Raw genomic sequence first — 22344 nt, forward strand, 5'->3', positions numbered from 1 at the left:
GTTTTGCTAACCAGCTCCTAAATTGAATGTTAAAGGTTTTTAATTGAATTCATTTTCATGTTTTCACATAATTATACAATCATAATCTTGAAAAGCTCATGGAGTGCGATCGTTTTCTGGCTAATAAGAAACATAAATGTTATTTTCTGGGGGAGGTAAGGGGTTGTGTTGTGTGCACGTGTGTGTCTTTTAATGTGGAACGTTGGAGCATTAAATCTTTATTTTATGAAGCAAAATTAACACACACATGGCCTTTCTCTCTCTCTCTCTCTCTCTCTCTCTCTCTCTCTCTCTCTCTCTCTCTCTCTCCCCCTCGATATATAGACACACAAACATGTGTGTGTGTATATATATACATATACAGGTATATATTCCCCCCCCCCCCCATTTCTCTTTTACAAAAACCCCTATATCTTGATGCTGTGCAACTTTGCGCTAATGTTTTATACAATTTTGGGGGTTGTTTATATAAGTACGATGCTGTAACTCTCGCCTCCCCTTTCTCCCCCCCCCCCCCGTGCCCACCCCCATTTCTTCTCTGTGCGTGTTCCTCTGCAGGCTAAGCTCTTCCGTCTGTATACACAGGAGGTGTTGGAACTGGGTCACAATGTGTGCTTTCTTCTCCTGCTCCCTGCCTCAGACGACGTCTGCACTGCCCCAGGACAGAATAACCCTTACACCCCGCACTCAGGATTCCTTAACCTCCCTCTTCAGATGTTTGAACTCGGTATACTACCTTGCTTCACCTAGAAATATTAACCCAGTCGCCTTATAATAAAATCACAAAGTTGTATCTGTTCCCCTCCAGCCCCTTGCCTCCCCCCCCCCCGTCCCAGCGGAGAGTCAATAGATCACGTGATGATTTCTTGGCAACAACACTTTTTCTCTCTGACTACAGACAAGTAATAGAAGGAGTGTAGCTACCAGGTTACATGCTCTAGTCATAACTACAGGAATGCAGAAGCCAGTCAGTCCACAAGCTATCGAGCAACAACACGACCCTTTGGTTATAGGCATGAAGAATAGTGAATGTTGAAATGGGCAGTTCAGGCGGCATTCGGTGAAAGCAAAACGATTCAAAGCTGCCTTAGCAGGGCTTTTGATTTCAAAATATGTCCGAGGAAGGCGGATCACCCATCTTTGACAGCCTCTCCGTTACCATTTTGATTACGGAACTGAGCTTGGTGCAGAATTTATTTGTTGTTATCGGGCCAGATCCAGACTTAGTCCCATTGAAATCAGACAATTTTTGTGCAAGCAGTATTGACGGTCAGTAGGATAAATGCGAGTGCGCAAAATCCCGAGTTTTACACTCCATTTATGGGATGCAAGGAGACCTCGCAGCTGTTAGCACCAGAGGTTGGTGGGCTACAACTTCCATCATCCCTAATGATGATGGTTTGGTCTGATGGGAGCTGGAGTCCAGTAACATCTGGAGTGCCACAGAGAGCTGGTGGTTTCTCTCATACCATAAAGGTTGGGGAATGTGCACCAGCAAGCACGGTCTTCTGGTTGGTAGCCCTCGCTGCTGAAATGCCACTGCCAGAGAAAAACATACAGAGCCAGATGATTGATTTTGTTCAGCAAAAGTTTCCTTAATCTTCTCTCCCACAGATCCAGTACTAGAAAAAGCATGGACAGATTTCAAGCAGCAAAGTACCAAGATATTCCTGACACAGAACGTGCAAATATTGTGATAGCATTGCCCATGATGTGCATTGTTGTTTGCACGCTGTTCCACCCCTCTGCCACTGAGACTGAGTTGTCACCACCACCCTATCACCCATCCCCCCTCCTTACAAGTAACAGTCATCTTTCATGCATGTTTCCATATGTATAAGGGACGCGGGTGGCACTGTGGTCTAAACCACCGAGCCTCTTCGGCTTGCTGTTCGCAAGGTTGGCGGTTCGCATCTGCGTGATGGGGTGAGCTCCCGTTGCCCTGTCCCAGCTTCGGCCAACCTAGCAGTTTAAAAGCATACCAGTGCAAGCAGATAAATAGGTACCACTGTAGCGGGAAGGTAAACAAAGTATCCATGCACTCTGGCACTTGTCACAGTCCTCTGTACACCAGTAGCGGTTGAGTCATGCTGGCCACATGACCCAGAAAGCTGTCTGTGGACAAATGCCGGCTTCCTCAGCCTGAAAAGCAAGATGAGCACCGCACCCCGTAGTCGCCTTTGACTGGACTTAACCATCCAAGGGTTTTTTACCCATAAACTATCCCATATCTATAAACACACACATACACAATAGGTTCATAACTTTTTGACTTTTTGAAAAAGGATGTCCTGTAACGTAAAGGGATGAACTTTTGCTCAGAAACCCTGCAGAAGGGACTAATTGTTCTCAGTTGTGAAAAAGGGTCGCCCTGAAATGAAAAGTTTGAATCACCGTATATGTAACATTGCTACATAAGAATGAATGGATATATTTTTACGGTCACAGCCCAACTTACTAAATCAATAATACAAAAATAATACATTAAAATTTGCACAACAAAAACCATACACGTATATATACATATACAGCAGCATTTAAAATATATAGATTAGAATTGGGGCATTATATATAATAGGTATATTCGCACTTCTGAAAAACTTTGTGGAACTGTTTAGAACTTTTACAGCTGTCTGGAACTTCCTAGACAGCTGTAATGTATTGTATTGGAGAATCACTGGAAGCAAGAGGCCTCCATAGACCAGATAACAAGAAGTAATCAGTGCGCAGAACGCGCAATCAAAGTGATGTGGGAACTTTATGGTGCTCGCAGCAGAAACGAAGACAAACTGCAACCTCAATTTTTTCTAAGCAGTAAGAAGTGATGTACAATGTGCAAAACATTGTACAGGTATTAAAAGAAATTGCCATCTCCATTTTTTTCCTGCACGTGCTATGCCTGTTACATAATACATTATACAGTTACATATACAAAAATTGATTTATTGGTTTCAGGGTGACCTTTTTCCAAAAGATTTGGAAATGACAGTTCATTCCTTTGTTTTTGGGCAAAAGTTCATCTAACTAAGCTACAGGAACATGAAGTTGTTAGGACTGTTATAACCCTAATGCACACACTAAGTGATATAAACTTATAAGAAGATTGAGCCATTCCCAGAATAATGTGTTTTTTTTTCTTTGCCAGCTCTCTTTTATGAATCATTCATGAAGCCCTTTTCTGGGCAAGGTGGTTACATCTCTTACATACCACAGCTCTTGGGGTATGAGTAATGCACAGGCCAAATTTGCCAGGCTAAACTCCCACAATCAACATATGCCTTCTGTGACCAGCAACTATGAATCAACACTGTTGGTAGCCTCAGATATTTAAAAAATATGAGTTCAGCCTTACATTTCAACATATTTTTCCAGTATTTAATGCCATGTTGTTGTTGTTGTTGTTGTTGTTCAGTCGTTCAGTCGTGTCCGACTCTTCGTAACCCCATGGACCAGAGCATGAAAGGCACCCCTATCCTCCACTGCCTCCCACAGTTTGGCCAAACTCATGCCAGTCGCTTCGAGAACACTGTCCAACCATCTCATCCTCTGTCGTCCCCTTCTCCTTTTGCCCTCCATCTTTCCCAACATCAGGGTCTTTTCCAGGGAGTCTTCTCTTCTCATGAGGTGGCCAGAGTATTGGAGCCTCAACTTCAGGATCTGCCCTTCCAGTGAGCACTCAGGGCTGATTTCTTTAAGGATGGATATGTTTGATCTTTTTGCAGTCCATGGGACTCTCAAGAGTCTCCTCCAGCACCATAATTCAAAAGCATCAATTCTTCGGCGATCAGCCTTCTTTATGGTCCAGCTCTCACTTCCATACATTACTACTGGGAAAACCATAGCTTTAACTATACAGACCTTTGTCGGCAAGGTGATGTCTTTGCTTTTTAACACCATACCCTCCAACATTTCCTCAATGAAAATAGGGGCGTCTTATTCTATCATCATCATTTTATTATTTATACCCCACCCATCTGACTGGGTGGGTGGGTTATAAATAATTGCCACATAATAAAACATTAAACATTGGTGGGGGTGGGGGGACTTCCCTATACAGGGCTGCCCTCAGATGTCCTCCAAAGGTTGTATAGTTAGTTACTTATCTCCTTGGCTTGGGGGCTCACTAAACTCCATACCCATCAACATTTGAAAATAGGGACATTCTACCATTTGTTGTTGTTCAGTCGTTCAGTCGTGTCCGACTCTTCGTGACCCCATGGACCAGAGCACGCCAGGCACGCCTATCCTTCACTGCCTCTCGCAGTTTGGCCAAACTCATGTTAGTAGCTTCGAGAACACTGTCCAACCATCTCATCCTCTGTCGTCCCCTTCTCCTTGTGCCCTCCATCTTTCCCAACATCAGGGTCTTTTCTAGGGAGTCTTCTCTTCTCATGAGGTGGCCAAAGTACTGGAGCCTCAACTTCAGGATCTGTCCTTCTAGTGAGCATTCAGGGCTGATTTCTTTGAGAATGGATAGGTTTGATCTTCTTGCAGTCCATGGGACTCTCAAGAGTCTCCTCCAGCACCATAATTCAAATTCTACCATACCCTCCAATATTTCTATGATGAAAACAGGGACATCTTAAGGAAAAGCGAGACATTCCGGGATCAAATCAGGAAACTGGGACGGCTTCTGTAAATCCATAACTGTCCCTGGAATATAAGCACACTTGGAGGGTCTGTAACACAGAGAACTAGCATCTTTTTCTCCCCTTAAAGGGGACCCAATCCACTGTTACACCTGCATGTCGGAAACATGTCAAGCAAGGCAAGATCACAAACGTATTTAATGTCAATCATAGATTAGAGCAGCAATGGAGATGGCAAAGTGGTTTGCCGTACACAATGAGGATTCGGCAGACTTTCCTCATTTGTCTCTCAACACGGTGAATTTATGGTGTGGGGACTTTGTAGTACTGCAGGGAGAATTCCAATAAAAGCCCAATTTTACTTTTCCAACAAAAAGCAACCAATCTCGTGCCCTAAAGCGGAGGCCATTTTCTGTCTGGTTTTATTGCACATTTCTCCCCAGTGCCTATAAAATGGCTGTGATTCACCTCCGGAATATTAGAAGCTTCCACTCCCTATTAGTTGGCGGCTACTGAATCTGTAATTGCGAAACCGCAAAAAAGGCAATGTTGAAGCAACATTTGTTACAGTAACATTAACAGCCTGGCTTCCAACCGCAGTGGCTAGAAGCTGCAGCGGCGGCTGCAATTTCACTAATGGTGCCACACGTCTGGTGTGAGCTGTCAGACCACATGCTGCTTGCTCCCTGGACCACTGCAGGAGCTAGATGTCTGGGAGGGGAGCAGAAAGAGTCAGGACTATTCTCCTTCGAGTTGTAGGCTCAGATCATACTGCTAGTGATCTCTTTGCAAAACAGATTGGTTTGATTCCCAACCATACGCAATGTTCAGAAAGTGATATGAAAAGTTTGTGTCTCCAAACATTTCAATGCTGGTGATGGACCATAGATTTTACAGAACTGAAAGGGGCTTGGGAGAGACTTTGGTTCCCAAGGGGCAAATACACCCATTTAATAATAATAATAATAATAATAATAATAATAATAATATAGTTATTACTGTTTATTTATACCCTACCCATGTGGCTGTCTTTCCCCAGCCACTCTGGGCAGGTCCCAACAGAATATTAACAACACAATAAAACATCAAACATTAAAAACTTCCCTAAACAGGGCTGCCTTCAGATGTCTTCTAAAAGTCTGATAGTTGTTTATTTCCTTGACATCTGATGGGAGGGTGTTCCACAGGGCGGGCGCCACTACCGAGAAGGCCCTCTGCATGGTTCCCTGTAGCTTCACTTCTCACAGTGAGGGAACCACCAGAAGGCCCTCAGAGCTGGACCCCAGTGTCCGGGCTGAACGATGGGGGTGGAGACGCTCCTTTGGGTATACAGGGCCGAGGCCGTTTAGGGCTTTAAAGGTCAGCACCAACACTCTGAATTGTGCTTGAAAATGTACTGGGAACCAATGCAGGTCTTTCAGGACCAGTGTTATATGGTCTTGGCAGCCACTCCCAGTCAGCAATCTGGATTAGTTGGAGTTTCCGAGTCACCTTCAAAGGTAGCCACACGTGGAGCACATTGCAGTAGTCCAAGTGGGAGATAACCAGAGCATGCACCACTTTGTTGGTTCTACCCACCATCTCTGGTCAAATAGGTTTGGCAGGCTTTTGAAACAATGCAACAAGGAAATGTGAGGGGTGTAAATAGAATTTCTGTGGGCCATAGCTAGTTTCATACTCAGAACGGATCCATTGAAATTAATTGATTTAAATAATTTAAGTCCGTTGATTTCAGTGGGCTCACTCTGAATATGACAATAAGATTATTGAGGGTGTTCATCGGTTTTTCCATGCATTGCCACATTGGATTAGGGATCGGTGTTAAAGTACTGTGAGCACTGAGTTAGAAATCTGACCAGACAGCTGTCTTGTTGAAGTTCACAAGCAGAGCATTTTGGTGACCCTGGTTTCTACTACGACAAACATTCCATCATTTTTATTATTATTATTAAAAAAATTCTTGATTTACAAAAGTGTGTGCAATGTCTCTACATTCCATCATTGTAGGTATTTCTGCTTGTGCAATGGAATGTTCCCTGCCTCTCCCGGTCCCCACGCACCCCCTTAAATTTCTTCTAGGGGTTCCCCCAGCCACCTGGAACAGACATGGGGACATGCACACAGGGAGGAGAGGGAGGACGTCCTGTCAGACAAGCAGAAATCCTTGCACTGATGGAATGTGGAAGTTCGCTGCTGCTCCTTGCAGAACCGCAGTTCCTGGCTAGAGTTTGTGATGCAACGGAGCCCTTTCTGTTATCACACGATTTGCACATTTGCCTAATAAGGCCCATAATCCCCACAGATTGTCCTGTTTTCCTCCATGTTCACCTTTTAAAAAGTCATTGATATACGTCGCAGCCATTGCTGCATGTTGTGAAAACTGGATAACACACGGGGGGGGGGGGGTGAACATGCAGTGTGAAACTAGTGCTAATGGCTCCTGCAAAAAATAAATCCATTCCCTGCAAAAGCCTTGATAAACCATCCAACTGCAGTATTGATTGCCTGGAAGGAGAAATGGTGCAAAAAGTCACTTTCAAGGCATGAAATACAGCATTACCCCCCCCCTGCATTATTCTGTGAAGACAGGAACGCTGTTCGACTAGTGGTTGCAATGTGACGGCGCACATGTGATGACACCAGCACAGGTTGGCACCTTTGCTATCCTTAAAGCACATGTGGCCAACCTGCTGCTTGTTGGTCACGTGCAACCCTCAGAGGTCTTCACTGCAGCCCACTACAAAATTTTACTGAATTTGCCCTCTCCTGCAATGGTGATATGGGGAGTGGCTTGCAGAGGAAAAGTCATCTCTGCATACCTTTCCCCCCATGTGAGTCATGCTCCTTCCAACACACCAAGCAGCTTCTGACCACCCACCCACCCACCATCATGTGCTTTCCACAGGAGTAAAAAAAAAAAGTTTTCCATCCCTACCTTAAAGGAGCACTTGCAGGAGTGAGGCTGCATGGTGCCACACTTCCACACAACTTTTTCAAATGCTACCATGATTTCCCTGGGAAAGAGGTATTTTTGGAGAAGTTACAGCCCACAAGAAAAGCACAAATTTAACAGTTACAGGTGGGTAGCCGTGCTGGTCTGCCATAGTCGAAACAAAATAGAAAATTCTTTCCAGGTATCTGAAGAAGTGTGCATGCACACGAAAGCTCATACCAAGAACAAACTCAGTTGGTCCCTAAGGTGCTACTGGAAAAAATTTAACACAGTTAAAGTTAGAGGGTAGATAGATAGATAGATAGATAGATAGATAGATAGATAGATAGATATAGATAGATGAGAGAGAGAGAGAGAGAGAGAGAGAGAGAATGATGATGTTGATGATGATGATGATGATGATAGAGATAGATGATAGATAGATAGATAGATAGATAGATAGATAGATAGATAGATCTTGTCAACAATAGAGACAGCAATGCTTTGGCCAACAAGCACTCAGAATGTCAAGGCATCATTAGATCATTATCTACATGAAATGTCTAAAAATACTTGGGGTCATAAAGGGAAGGGGTCATGTGTTTTGCATGCAGAAGGTCCCTGGTCAATCCTAGTCACTTCCATTTTTTAAAAAAAGGCACAAGTGAAGGACCATCTGCCCACAACCCTACCATAGGGCTGAGGGCCAGTTCCCTTGTTACGCAATCATTCATGTTAGTATTTGCTCATGTGCAAGGCTGTGTTTATTTTGGAATGCGATTGTAGCTATTCTGGGGTTGTGGGGAGGTCTAGATTTCCACACACACACCCATCAACTTCTCAGTGTGTTACAGGGACAGCATCCCCACGTACATGGACAAGGAATTCTTGGAATGGTTGTGGACCAAGTCTTCACTGTCATATGCCCAAACCCACTGGACTGATCAGGAACAATGTGTCATGGAATGGCACTCTGCTGAAGCAGGCAGATGGCTGCTCTATGACTGCTCTATGACTGTCAATCAGTCATGTGTGTCCTACGGCAGCATAAAATTGGTTGTGTAGGTCTGTTGCCCATCGGATGCACAGCTGAGCCATATATTGTGCAAGACTCTAGCTCATCAACCAGCATCTGTTGCATAGCTACAACCCATAGATTTATGCCAGGAGTGACCCTACCATAGGCTTGGTCCACATTTGCATCCACACCACTTAATAATTCCCCACTTTTTAGCATTTGAAATAAAAAAAGCTTTGTCACTGGTCATTAAACTGAAATGGGCATCTTCACACATCATCTGAGTTTGTCCCCACTGGGTGATAAAAATGCTTGTGTAAACAGACTCTTTGCTTATGTTTCCATCCTGCCTGATCAAGATTTCTGTGTAGAGCTGAAACTTTCATATCTTTTACACCAACAGGAAGCCGTCCAATGGAAAAGCTCACCTTTACCTTCTACGGGTTGCTTCTAATGTTAAGTCGTACTCAGAGTAGACGTATTGAGCCACATCCATTAAGGGGTTCAATCTGAGTGTGACTAGCGTAACAGCCCTAGCAGATTTGGTGTGTGCAGTGCAAGCTTTCATGTACTAGAGTTCACGTTTTCAGATGCATGAAACGTCCTTAGTTGGCGCATGTGCGCATAAACACACACACACACACACTCTTGGATGCAGTGTTTAAAAATGCAAACTGGGGTGCGTGGAGAGTAACCTCTTTGTTACATTTCCATGCCGATCCCAAATGCATAGAAAAATATATATAGTGACGCGTCCTCAACAGGAAACCCTGTGAAAACATTCCTTGTCTTCCTACAACTATAATTCCCACCCCCCCTAACCATTGCTCATTCTGACTGGGGTTGATGGGAGTTGGGTGCCCCAAACAGGCCTATGCAGACAATTGAAAGTACGTCTTTCCACTGTGGTTGGTGTCTGTTTTTAACTTCTTAATGTTTTTACTGTATGGTTTTAGGTATTTTTTTTTTGTTATAAACCACTTGATAGCGGTCTCTAAATATTTTTATAAATAAATAAAATGTCTGGAGGGCACCACCTAGGCTACCCCTGAGCTATCCGTGTCTAATTTAACACCTGTGCCAGGTCCATGAAAGCTTAGTCCACTATTAGATCTTTTAAACTTCAAGGTGCTACAAGACTCTCTGTAGCTTTCGCTGCTCCTCTGGAATTATAACCTTTTAAATATAGATATAGATATATATAAAACACTTGTTTTCTGGGATAAACGCAAGCAATGACAGCTTGTTTCTTTCAAGATCCTCAGAAAGGTAAGGCTTTTTTTGAGAGCTGCCTCTGTGAGTGTGTGTCTTTCTAACACACTTGCTTCTGTGCTTTGTTGTCTCCACAGTTCACTTTTGCAGTTACAAGGAGAAATTTATTAGTCTGTATTGCCGCCTTTCCGCTGTCATAGAGCTAGATTTTCTGAGCACCCAGCAATCCCTAAGGGAAGCAATTTCAGACAGTGAAGTCGCTGCAGCTAAACAAAGACACCAGCAAGTCCTAGATTACACACAGGTAACCGTCTGTTTTTCCGACTAGTCAAAGGTGATTTCTAGCAGGGGCTGTAATTTGGAACCTAAATGGAGAATTGTTGGGCAAAGGCACAGCATAAAGACGTTTAGTGTCAAAATACAATTTGGGTTTTATGAAATAGCCACTCTGCAGCTCTTCCCTCCCCCCCAACCCCACTTTTCCCTCGCTTGCTTTCTGGGAGAAATTTCATGGATAAAATCATATGACAGTTATACTGGAGTGTTGTAGAGAAGCGTGTCAGTTTGGGTTATAAATCCCATTTCCCACCCCTACCTCTCTAATATGAGGCAAAAAAACCAAAAACAACCTCAGTTTAGGCTGGGTTGTAGCCTTTCTTCTCTTTACGTTACAAGACCCCACCACCACTCCGACTGTCAGTCTGCAATGAAACATGCACACCCTGCCAACAACTGTTTCTTTTGACAGAGGCGGCCCTACTGTGAGGTGATGTGAAGCAGCAGCTGGGTTAGGCAGGAGATTTGGGGAGACCCGTGAAGGTGGCGGGGTGGGAGGCAAACAGATCAGGCATGGAGCACCATTCGCCAAGAAGCTGTCCTCCCCCAGCAGTGGCGTAGCGTGGGTTGCCAGAGCCTGGAGCCACACAGAGCAGGAGGGAGGGAGGGAAACGGACAGAGAACGCATGCACATTCATCTGCCTAATGGTGTCCACATCATCCAGGAGATCGCAGCTGCAGAGATAAGGAAAGAAGAGTCATTCCATTGTCTGGAGATGTCACTTCCTGGTTTGCATGGAGAAGCTGTTTTCAACAGAGCCCGGCAACGGAAGCACACAGCTGCATTGAGGCAGCACTGGGTGTTGAAATTTCATGCCCCTAACAATTTTGCACCCGGGGCAACTGCCCCTGTGCCCCACCCCATGCTACGCTACTGTCCCCCAGCACCCTTAAAATGGACCAGTGCTTTGCTCTTAGATGGCTTCCATTCAGTTCAGTAGCAGCTTAGGCAGAGATCTTCTTGGTTCGTTACAACCTTTGTTAATTAGTGCAAGGCAGGGGAAATATGGTTCGATTTGCGAACCTTACCTAGTGCCTAGTTCCCAGTACAATAGCACAAACTGAAATGCTGCTAATTCAATTACTGTATCATATGGGGGTAGTGCGTACTGGCCCTTAGTTTCACTTAGGCCTTGATATAAACTTACTGGGTTACTCTGGCTATGGTTTGTTTGTTTGTTTGTTTGTTTGTTTTATCTCACTTTGTTTATTTTTATCCTGCCATCTTCCCATACCAGGACTCAATGCAGATTACAGATACAGTGGTACCTTGGGTTACAGATGCTTCAGGTTACAGATGCTCAGAGGCGTAGCAAGGGAGGGGCGATAGGAGCGGGATGCCCCGGGTTCCAGGGGAGTGGGTGACACTTGGTGGCCCCTCCCACCACTCCCCACTGCCCGGCACCCCATCCATGCTGCTCCGCGGACGGACGGGGCAGCCCCACAAGCTGCCTCTCACCTGGCAGCTCCCCCAGTTGCCACAGGAGCAGCGGCGCCGGGCCAGATGCACTGCACTCGGAGGCTAACCTCCGAGTAGACATGCCTAGAATTCACCAGAATTTTCCAGGCTCCTAATACCCTTCTGAATTTTGCCATATTTCTCTGTGTTTAAAGTTAGAATGGAGAGAATTCTAGGACTGAAGGAGAAGGCAAAGAACTTACGGTCCTCTAGACATAGCTGAACTCCATTTCCCATCATCCCAAGCCAGCATGGGTCACTGGTTCAAGATGATGGGAGTTGGAGGCCAACACCATCTGAAGAGACACAAGTATTCCACTCCTGGAATAGAGTTCAGCAGAGTTCAGGATACAAAACCTAGGCCTTTTGAACCCAGGTGGTCCTGAACACCTCACCGCCGTGTTCCAGCCTTTGGATTTTATTTTATTTTTGCATAATTTATATTAGCAGATGCTTCTTTTTTATAGTAATATTTATTAAGTTTTCCATTTTAACAATCCAATTAAATCCACATTAAATACATTCCAAATTATAATGCAATCAAACTATCCAAATTTTATACCAAATTATAAGTCTTTGGGTGACTTCCCATGCTTCTAGTCGCTGAGACAGCTGTGCCTAATTTTATGCCCTGTCCCAATTTTCAAGTCCTTCCTTATTCATTTATTCACTTATAGAATCATAGAGTTGGAAGAGACCACAAGGGCCATCCAGTCCAACCCCCTGCCAAGCAGGAAACACCATCAAAGCATTCCTGACAGATGGCTGTCAAGCCTCCGCTTAAAGACCGCCAAAGAAGGAGACTCCACCACACTCCCTGGCAGCAAATTCCACTGTCGAACAACTCTTACTGTCAGGAAGTTCTTCCTAATGTTTAGGTGGAATCTTCTTTCTTGTAGTTTGAATCCATTGCCCTGTGTCCGCTTCTCTGGAGCAGCAGAAAACAACCTTTCTCCCTCCTCTAGATGACATCCTTTTATATATTTGAACATGGCTATCATATCACCCCTTAACCTTCTCTTCTCCAGGCTAAACATACCCAGCTCCCTAAGCCGTTCCTCATAAGGCATCATTTCCAGGCCTTTGACCATTTTGGTTGCCCTTCTCTGGACACGTTCCAGCTTGTCAGTATCCTTCTTGAACTGTGGTGCACTTACATTTTTAGTGCTGAAGTTAATACTTCAAAAAGTATTAGGACTTGGGCGCAGATGCTTAACATTGGCCTACCTCTCACACGTACCTTCAGCTTAAGTCTTAATCGTTTTTTAATTTGTGTATGTGAATCTGATTATACCAAATCCACATGTTCACAAATCATCACCAGTAACATCCTCATTTCAACAGATACGTATTTCCCCTCTAACCGTGAACCTGAACTATCCCAGTAGGTTTACAGTCATGGTTGCCAGCTACCATTTTTCCTCCTCATTTCAGCAAACATAGCAGCAAGCAAGAGAAGTGAACAGCTGGCTGGCTGTGTGTAAATTTGTTATTGCTCCCCCCCAAAAAAAACCCAAACCCCCACCAATCATTACAAAATGAGAAAGCTGTATGTATCGTAGAAGGTTAGGAGTCGCAATTCTCACAAAGCATGATGTATAGGGACATTGAGAATTTTTTTTTAAAAAAATAAATGAAATAGAAAATATTAAGGATTCAAACAAAGGGGTCTGTTGTGGCCTCAGCCTAGGACCTCTTAGAGAAGACAGTGACTCAAGCTTTAGGTTTCGTGATTGTTCGTAATGGATGAAAACGTAGCAGAGCCTTTCAAACCACAGTGTTTTGTACCGAATTATTGTGACAGTGTATTAGACTTGTCAGGTTCCTTCCCAAACTAAAACCAGCTGTATTCCACCTATTGGGGGGGGGAGGGAGGGACTTTCGGCCCAGCGCATACCGCAATCTTCAGCGGCGACCGCAAAACCACAAGAGCATTTGTATGATCCTAGATCTGAGACAGTGCTGGAGTCACTACACAAACCAAACATTGTAAAGAGCGAAGGGAGTCCATAAAAGCTGTTCTGAAATGGGAGCTGGAGAGAAACCAGAAAGTAAAAAAATTATATGCCATAGATAAGGTATGTTGTGTCTGAAACAGGCTGTTGGGCAGGGAGGAAAGGGGTATTTCAGGATTGACCCAAGCTAAGCTGAATATCTGGAGCTGAAATGGCAATTAAGCCATAATTTATATGTACAGTAATGTGTCAGGCACTCTGCGAGAAGCGTGGCTCATATGACTGGGCTATTAGCATAATGTTCCTTTAGAGCTGTATTGGTGACAGAAACAAAGGTCCATACGTAAGCTTCATTAAATATATTGGGTCAGACTGGGTAACAATCAAACAGGGATGGGAGGAGTTACTGTGAATAATATGCCCATCTAAACAATCCACCCGGAGGGACCTGAAAAAGGATGGCAACTCCCCATTATTTATCTCTCAAACACACACACAGTTCATTCACACAGCTGCTGTCTTGAAAAACAGCAGCCCACTATGGGGTTGTAAGGGTGCCCCCATTCCATCCGGCCACTCCCTACTGGTCTTCTGGACTTCACATATTCCAAAATGTGCTCTGATTTTGGCCCCAAGGGGTTAGGAAATCCAGAAAGGTTGAGCAGCTACCAAGAATCTCTCCTTGATTTCTTCCCTGTGGTGTTATAATTTAGTGATGTTCCCATGATGACACAGGACAGTCTTACTCGTTCTTGATTTATAACTTTGTGGGGGGGGGTGATCTGTCGTCTTCTTTGGCGATCGCTTGTAGCCAAGTAAGATTGTCTTCCATAAACACGGTCTTAACCAGGGGTCAGCAAACTTTTTCAGCAGGGGTCCGGACCACTGTCCCTCAGACCTTGTGGGGGGCGGGCTATATTTTTTTGGGGGGGGGGTTGAACAAATTCCTATTTGCATTTTAAATAAAAGGACACGTTCTACTCGTGTAAAAACATGCTGATTCCCGGACCGTCTGCGGGCCAGATTGAGAAGGCGATTGGGCCTGATCCAGCCCCCGGGCCTTAGTTTGCCTCACCATGGTCTTAACAGTGAGGCCATAAGTGACTGTGCTGGATCCACACGTGCTTCCACAGTGGGGACATAGGTTTCCAGGCGGGAGTTGATCACGGTGAGGGTTTGCCAAGCGTGCCTTCCTCTTAGCACGTTTCTCCCTTTCGTCCTGAGTTAGAGTGTCTTCAAAGCCCATGACACCTTCGGTCAAGGCTGTTGTCCGATTGGAATGCTCGCAGGGCAGTGTTTCCCAGCTGGTCAGTGTTTATACTACATTTTTGATTTGCATTTTGATCTGTAAGGGACATAGGGCCTCAAGTTAAAAGAAAGGAGATTCCAACTAAACGTACAGAAAAACTTTCTGACAGGAAGAGCTGTTGGACCATGGAACGGTCTCCTTCAGGAGGTTGCGGACTCTCCTTCCTTGGAGGATTTTAAGCAGAGGTTGGCTGGCCATCTGTCATGGATGCTTTAGCTGAGATTCCTGCATTGCAGGGGGTTGGACTAGATGACCCTTGGGGGCCCCTTCCAGCCCTATGATTCTATGAGTAACAACAAAAACAACAATTTTATTATTTATACCCACCCATCTGACTGGGTTGCCCTAGCCACACTGGGCATGGCTGTAGTAAAAAATCAGGAATGTTAGAGAATCGGGAATTGTTCTCGCCAAGTCCCAGCAAGAAAGAAAGGCTGCACCTTTCTTGCCAGAAGAAGTTGGCAAAAACCGCCCTCTGTCAGAAAATTGATGGCTGAGGCACAGCAATAATTCTGGGAGTACAAGAAGACTATTCATCTCAGAGATCAGGGGAGGCTGAACCACATCAATGACAGATTTCCTTACCCCCTTTAAAGCTACAGGAACCGCCAGTCATCATTACACTTCTCTTGTAATTAACAATGAGGTATCTATTCAAACTTGTCATACATAAATATATATATGTCTGCACCATCTTCTTCCCATAGCAAATCGATGAGATCTGGCGTGAAATGAGGTGGATCAATGAAGCACTACAATATGCACGGTACAGACAGCCGCCCGCCGGCTTGCCGGTAGCGAAGATTGTGGATCTGTCAGAAGAACCCATCCAAAAGAAGATCAGTTCAACATCCTCTCACCTCGACTGTCTTCCATCCCCGCCACCCTCGCCAGAGATGGAGACCCACCGGAGAAAAGTCTTGAGCGGTAAGGGGAAAGCATCTCACTCCCCTTCGGTCTAGGCAAGGACAAGGCACAATTCCCCATCACTTCTGATTCAGAAGCACGTGGGCATCGTACGTTATGACTTGCCCAGTGACCGTAAGGTTGCCTGTGTTTATACTTGCCACAGGCAAATGGCTAAAAGCAGAGTGAGGAAACCTGCTTTTTAGCCATTTGCAAACACAGCGATAGAATACTGAGACCCAATCCACATATTACATCTGTCATGTAGATCACGCACCAACACCAGCCGCAGCTGTACCATTCTGGGGGGTCCCATCACACAAATGCTGCCCGCTACACAGTGAGGTGGTCCATTCCATGTGGGGAATGAGGAAACTGATGGGCACTTTTCACATGGTGAGTTCTGCTAAATGATACAGGTCGGGAGCACAAAACTTGCCACAGAGATTTCAAGATGCCTGTGGAAACGGCTAAATAATCTCAGGGCCAATAATTTGCATTGACTTCCAGCTCAATGTTAGCTTTCCTCATCCTGGAAGTAAAATTCTGCTTTGTCTTCTAGTATGTTGCAGCTCAGAGCTTAAGGTTCCATAGAGAAATTTAAATATATATATCAATGGGAGGGAGGGTTGTGGGTACATTTTCCTTCCTGCCTTTGACACCTCTCCTGTCTTCACATCGCCTCTCTACCTCTCTGGCCTTCTCCTGCAGTTTGGACAGAGGACTTCCCTGCAGCATGGGTCTAGTGATTTAGTTTAACTGGCATTCTTCTACTGCACTCAGGTGGTTTGTGCAAGGGAACAACATCTTTACAAAAATCAAATTAAGCAAGGCTGGTAACATCAGGTGATTATCGTTGAACTAAAGATTATCTAATGCTACAAAGAAAAGAGGGATTTCTGGCTAATTGGAAGAACAGGCAGCAGGCAGCAGAGCTCAGGGTACAGTGGTACCTCGGGTTGCGGACACGATCCATTCCGGGGTGCCGTTCTCACCCCAAAAAGTCTGCAACCCGAGCGGCAATATCATGCATGCACGGAAGCGCAATATCGCGCTTCTGCGCATGCACGACCTGTGCAGAACGCTTCTGTGCATGTGCAGACTGCGCGGAGTGCTTCTGCACGTGCGCGCATGGCGAAACCCGGAAGTAAACACTTCCGGGTTTGCCGTGTTCGTATCCCATGCCGTTCGCAACCCACAGCGAACGCAACATGAGGTACGACTAATGAAAAAATGGATCCCAGAACACAAATGGTTATAAAGAGATGAGCCTCGGGAACAACAAGGCCAGAACTAAGAAGGAACCTTTGGATCTGTGCTCTGCTGCCTCTTGTGGTTATCCAGTCAGAACTACAGACTTCCCACATCAATGATGTTCTCTCAGGCTCCAGGATGACTCCATCAGCCTAGGTGGTCCATTGGTGTCTGCTGACCTGAATGGGTGAATTTGTCCCTTTCAGTTTCTTTCAGGCACAAGCTGCCTAACTTATGCCCTGCTAGTTTCAATGGGTCTACTCTAAACAAGTCAAAATTGGATACTAGGCATTGTGATTACACCATTTTAGCCCATACCATATTGACCCGAATATAAGCCGCACCCGAATATAAGCTGCACCTTTAAAATTGGAGGGGGGGAGAGAAAAAAAGAAAAAATGTCTGAATATAAGCTGCTACCTTCCGTGCTGCTCCTGGCTGCATACTGGGTGGCGGCAGGGTGCGGAGCTGCATTGCATTGCTAGAGGCCTTTCCCCTTCCTCACTCTCTCCTTTCCCGGCCTTGGAGGAGAGGACGGGGGGATTACGAGCAGGGCGGGCACTGCTACCCCACACTCCTGGTGCTGTTTTCCACACGCTCCTGGCTGCATACCGTAAGGTCGCAAATATATGCCGCACTTTAACTTTTCATGGTCGTAATTTAGGGGGAAAGTGAGGCTTATATTCAGGCCAATACGGTAATTTGAATTTCAAGTACTTTAGACTTGTTGGCAGCTAAGTCAGCCTAGATAGCTCCTCTCTTGAAGGCTGTCTCTGCAGGCTATACCTAAGAAAAGATAGAAAGTTAAGAGCCCACCTTAGTAATCATCTTCTTATCAATATACTCCTAATAACGCTTTTACCTTAAAAGTTAAGGATTACCCAAGATAATGCCTTGGCAACCAAATATGGAACATAAGGAGAGACTTGCCCAGACTTGTTCCAGCAGGAAGCAACATATCCGAGGTGAGTTTGGAGATAGCAGAAAGGAAAGCTCATTAATTGGCTTACCCCCTTTGAAGTTGTGTTGTCAAGAATCTGCAGCAAGGCTAGCCAGCATGGTGCCCTCAAAATGGACTACGACACCCATCAGCTGCAGCCAGTATGGGCCGTTGTCAGGAATTATGGGAGTTGTAGTCCAAAACATTTGGAACCCCACTGGCTATCCCTGCTGTAGTTTGTACAGGCCCAACTTAGTACCGCACCAAATATTTCTCCATGACGAAAAAGAAAAGTAAAATCTTCAGAAATCCCTCCTCCACAGCAAACTGAATATATAAGATAGCTGTGAATTTCCAACTTGTGGGGAAAGAGAGGGTAATAATGTCGACATTCATGTAAAGAAAAGTTCAAACTCCAGGGTCTGACGGTTCCAGAAACAGTCCACAAGTTTCTTTGGGGAAGCCGTTCAAATACTTGAGGTGATTTATGCTGCAGCAAGCCTGGGTTTGCTACAGAGTATACAAGGAACAAGAAGCCACAGCCAATCACATCTCCCTGACAAAAAAAAATACCTGTATGGTACATATACAGTGACAAACGTCCGTGAACGTCCGCCTCGTCTAGCGTCCGCTTTAGTGAAAGTCCGCGGCAAACCCGGAAGTACCAGAATGGGTTACTTCCGGGTTTGCCGCTTGCAGAAGCGCAAACCACTCCGCGCATGTGCACAGACGTGGCGCTTTGCCCTGCGCCCTTTTTGGCCAGCGGCTGGGGCTCTGGAACGGATCCCTGTCGCAAAACATGGTACGGCTGTATCTACAAGCATGCACTTGCCCCATTCGCAGTGTACACATTTAAGTGAATATTTCAAACACTAAAGCACAGTCCTATGTCGCAGATACTCTTACAGGAGAGTTTTAGGATTTGGTGGAAGCCCATTACATTAGATATATGCCATTGGCAGTGTCCCTACACCATTGTGACCTGAGGCTTTTGCCAGTGGAATGTTGCACTGGCATAGATCCCTACTGTTGGCACTATTCCAGGATGCAGTGGCATGGACATAATGGGAGGGTGACAAAGGAAGGTCAGAATTACACCAAATTGAATGGTCCCACTATGAAATTAAATACTGCTTAATTTTTTACTATTATTAAATACAGGGTAGGATAGGTAGCACACTTCTCATCAAATTCTTAAGCATCTCCCCTTTTAGAGTTTGTTAGGCAATAGTGTGTGACGCCACAGGAAGTCCCATCCATACAAAGGAATTAATTCAATTTAAATTGCATGATTATTATTATTATTTGCAAAACTCAATTTGCAAGAGACTGGTAAATGCAAATTATGCAAAATCCAACCAACCCATAACTGCTTTTCACTAGGTGCTTGTGGTGATCACACAGAGCCCCCAGTCGTTCCACGAACTATTGACCCTGTGCCACCACTATTCCGCTGCCACCAACCAGGATCCCCCTGGAAAACACTGTTGCACTTTAACCTCTCAGTCTCATTTCTGCCTTTAGCTCACTCTAACTCCTCTACCTCCCCACCACAAAGTTCCACACACCAACCCTCACAACCACCAACCACAAACACCAACTGCCTACCGCTAACTCCAACTGCTACTCTTAACAAAACTAACTGCCAAAACCCCTGTGCTGAACTTTAAACACAGCTAGGCTCCGCCCCTGGGCCTTCCTATTGGTCAGCATATTAACCCTTTTATCTCCATCTGTACAAACATTTTCCCAAAGAGTGGGCCAACGCCACAGTGCTATCAACTTAGCTGCCATTTGCATTCGTGGAAACTAGAGCATAGGATCTGTCTTAATATCTGTGCTTTTTTATTTAAAAAAAAAAAGTTTAGGGGTACTCTCATTTCCCTACTCATATTCAAATACTGCCCCTCAATGAGGCCAAACTTAGATTTGCAAAATGGTTAGGGGTGTGCTACCTCTGTGTACCCCCAGAAAAAAACACTGCTTGATATCATCTGTAATAAAGCATATCAACTGTTTGTCAACATAGTCACATTTCAAAGGAGAAATTATATGGACTTCTGTTCAGACTAGGTAAAGGTAAAGGACCCCTGGACGGTTAAGTCTAATCAAAGGCGACTATGGGGTTGTGGCGCTCATCTCTCATTCAGGCCAAGAGAGCCAGCGTTTGTCCACAGACAGCTTTCCTGGTCATGTGGCCAGCATGACTAAACCTCTTCTGGTGCAACAGAACACCGTGACGGAAACCAGAGTGCATGGAAACACCGTTTACCTTCCTGCCACAGCGGTACCTATTTATCTACTTGCACTGGCCTGCTTTCGAACTGCGGGAGCTCACTCCGTCGCGGGGATTCAAACCACTTACCTTTTGATCAGCAAGCCCAAGGGGCTCTGTGGTTTAGACCACAGCACTACCTGTGTGTGTCCCGTTCCCCCCCCCCCCGTTCATACTACAAGCATTACAGAACTAGCTAGTACCACTCCTGACAATTTTGCCCTATTACTGCATCTAATGTACGTACAGTCGTACCTGGGTTTACAAACAGAATGTGTTCCGGAAGTCCGTTCGACTTCCGAAATGTTCAGAAACCAAGGCGCGGCTTCTGATTGGCTGCAGGAGTGTCCTGCAGCCAATCAGAAGCCACGCCGGACATTCGGCTTCCAAGGCAAAGTCCGCAAACTGGAACGCCTACTTCCAGGTTTGCGGCATTTGAGTTCCAAGTTGTTTGTGAACTAAGCTGTTCGGAAACCAAGGTAAAACCGTATTGGGTATACAGCCTGCCAGTGGCTAATCTGCTCTTCTCCTCTTGTTTGCAGACTCCCAGCCGTACTCAGATGAAGAAGGCTGCTCGGAGGTTTTCCTTCCGACCGACAGCGACTACGACTCTAGCGATGCTTTGAGCCCGAGGGAGCTGGATTTGGTCTATTCGTCCTCGCAGGACATATCCCACCAGGCCGTGAGCTGCCTGAGCGGCAGCGCACCGGACGTTCTCCAGATCCACGACATCAAGCCTTGCTTGACTCCAAAGCAGAACCTGAGAGGGGGTGGCACCTTGGAGGCCGACGTCGATCAGTCCAAGGAGCACCTGCAAAGCCTGTCGCTGGGAGGGGGGCTTTCGCCTAAATGCACGGAAAAGTCCGCCAGCTTGAGGCAACCCTTGAGCTTCCTGGGCAAGAAGAAGCACGGGAAGCATCAACACTCCAGCTACTTCAGCCGACACCATCGCTGGCTGCGTGTGCACAGCGAGAGCCAGTCCATATCCCTCTCCGAGGGTCTGTATACGCCACATCTCACACGAGCAATGGAGTTCTCGCAAGAGCCTACCTCCGGCAGCGAGCAGATAAGCATCTCCATCGACTGTCCGCGCAGCACATTCTTACCTCATGCTACGAGCCTCCCGGAAGAAGGGAAAGGCAAATACCAGGAACTGAGGCCGAGCATCCGCAGGATATATGTGGAGCCGTACGGCACCGGCGAGGATGGTAAATCCTGGGCGCTAGGCAGCCGGCCGGAGGAACATGAAGATTTGCACATTTCCGCAGGCCAGCGAATGGTTCAAGAAGATCAGTCCAGTTCCAACACCGCTGAGGTATACAGCAGCGATCTTTAAGGGTGCTGCAGGCTCTGTTCCCCCTCAATACTGCCTTCAGGGTGTGATCGCAATTATTGCAAATGGAGGAAGAGAGAGGTCTCGCTTCAACGCAACCTTTGCATTCTCGTCTTTGCCAGATGCAGTTCAGAGTTACCATGCATTTCTGGGGTGCGGCATGAAAAAAGGGTTTTGTCTCTTAGAAACATGCATGCCTGTGCAACCATCTTGAAAACAGGGAAGCTGACCCCTAACTGTTAAGGGTTTTTCTGTGCTTTTAATAGGGCAGGGAGAAAGGTTATCCAGTGAGCTGTTTTTTCTCCCGTGTGCAAAAGGGGCTTTCAGGGAAATGAAAAACATTCATGTCCCAAGATAATGGGCTGTCGATTCTACTCAGATGAGAGCCATTTAAATTAACGGGCCTATGTTTGTTGTTGTTTAGTCGTTTAGTCGTGTCCGACTCTTGGGTCTGCTTTGAGTTGGGCTAATATTGGATATAGCCCCGTTTGCTGCCTGAGGAGGAACAGCAGCAATGTGAGGCAAACACACATTATTATTATTATTATTATTATTATTATTATTATTATTATTATTATTATTATTATTATTAACATTTGTATACTGCCCTATACCCGCAGGTCTCCATTTGCTCCTCAATTTGCCCCACCGCTTTCCCACAAGAAAACCCAGTATTTCGCGCCGAATTGGAACAAACGGCAATCGGGTTTTCTGCGGATCGCCGTTTGTTCCTATTTATCGCTAAAGAGTGGGTTTTCCAGGGGGGGGGCGGGGAGCAGCAGGGCAAAGGCAAAACCACTCGGACACATGCACAGAAAGTGTGGGG

General features: G+C 45.6%; 1 protein-coding gene across 1 annotated transcript in view; it reads left to right on the forward strand.

Annotated features, from left to right (window-relative positions):
- Nucleotides 1–21526, forward strand: part of ANKFN1 (ankyrin repeat and fibronectin type III domain containing 1) — a 106612-nt gene extending 85086 nt beyond the window's left edge. The window contains exons 14-17 of the mRNA XM_033138735.1: nucleotides 559–727; nucleotides 9889–10055; nucleotides 15518–15737; nucleotides 20728–21526. Of these exons, the coding sequence (XP_032994626.1) occupies nucleotides 559–727; nucleotides 9889–10055; nucleotides 15518–15737; nucleotides 20728–21521 (1350 nt within the window). The 3' untranslated portion in view covers nucleotides 21522–21526. The remainder of the gene's footprint in view (nucleotides 1–558; nucleotides 728–9888; nucleotides 10056–15517; nucleotides 15738–20727) is intronic.
- Nucleotides 21527–22344: the final 818 nt, after the last annotated feature.

Source organism: Lacerta agilis, chromosome 2 (genome assembly GCF_009819535.1).
Source record: "Lacerta agilis isolate rLacAgi1 chromosome 2, rLacAgi1.pri, whole genome shotgun sequence".
Lineage (NCBI taxonomy): Eukaryota > Metazoa > Chordata > Lepidosauria > Squamata > Lacertidae > Lacerta > Lacerta agilis.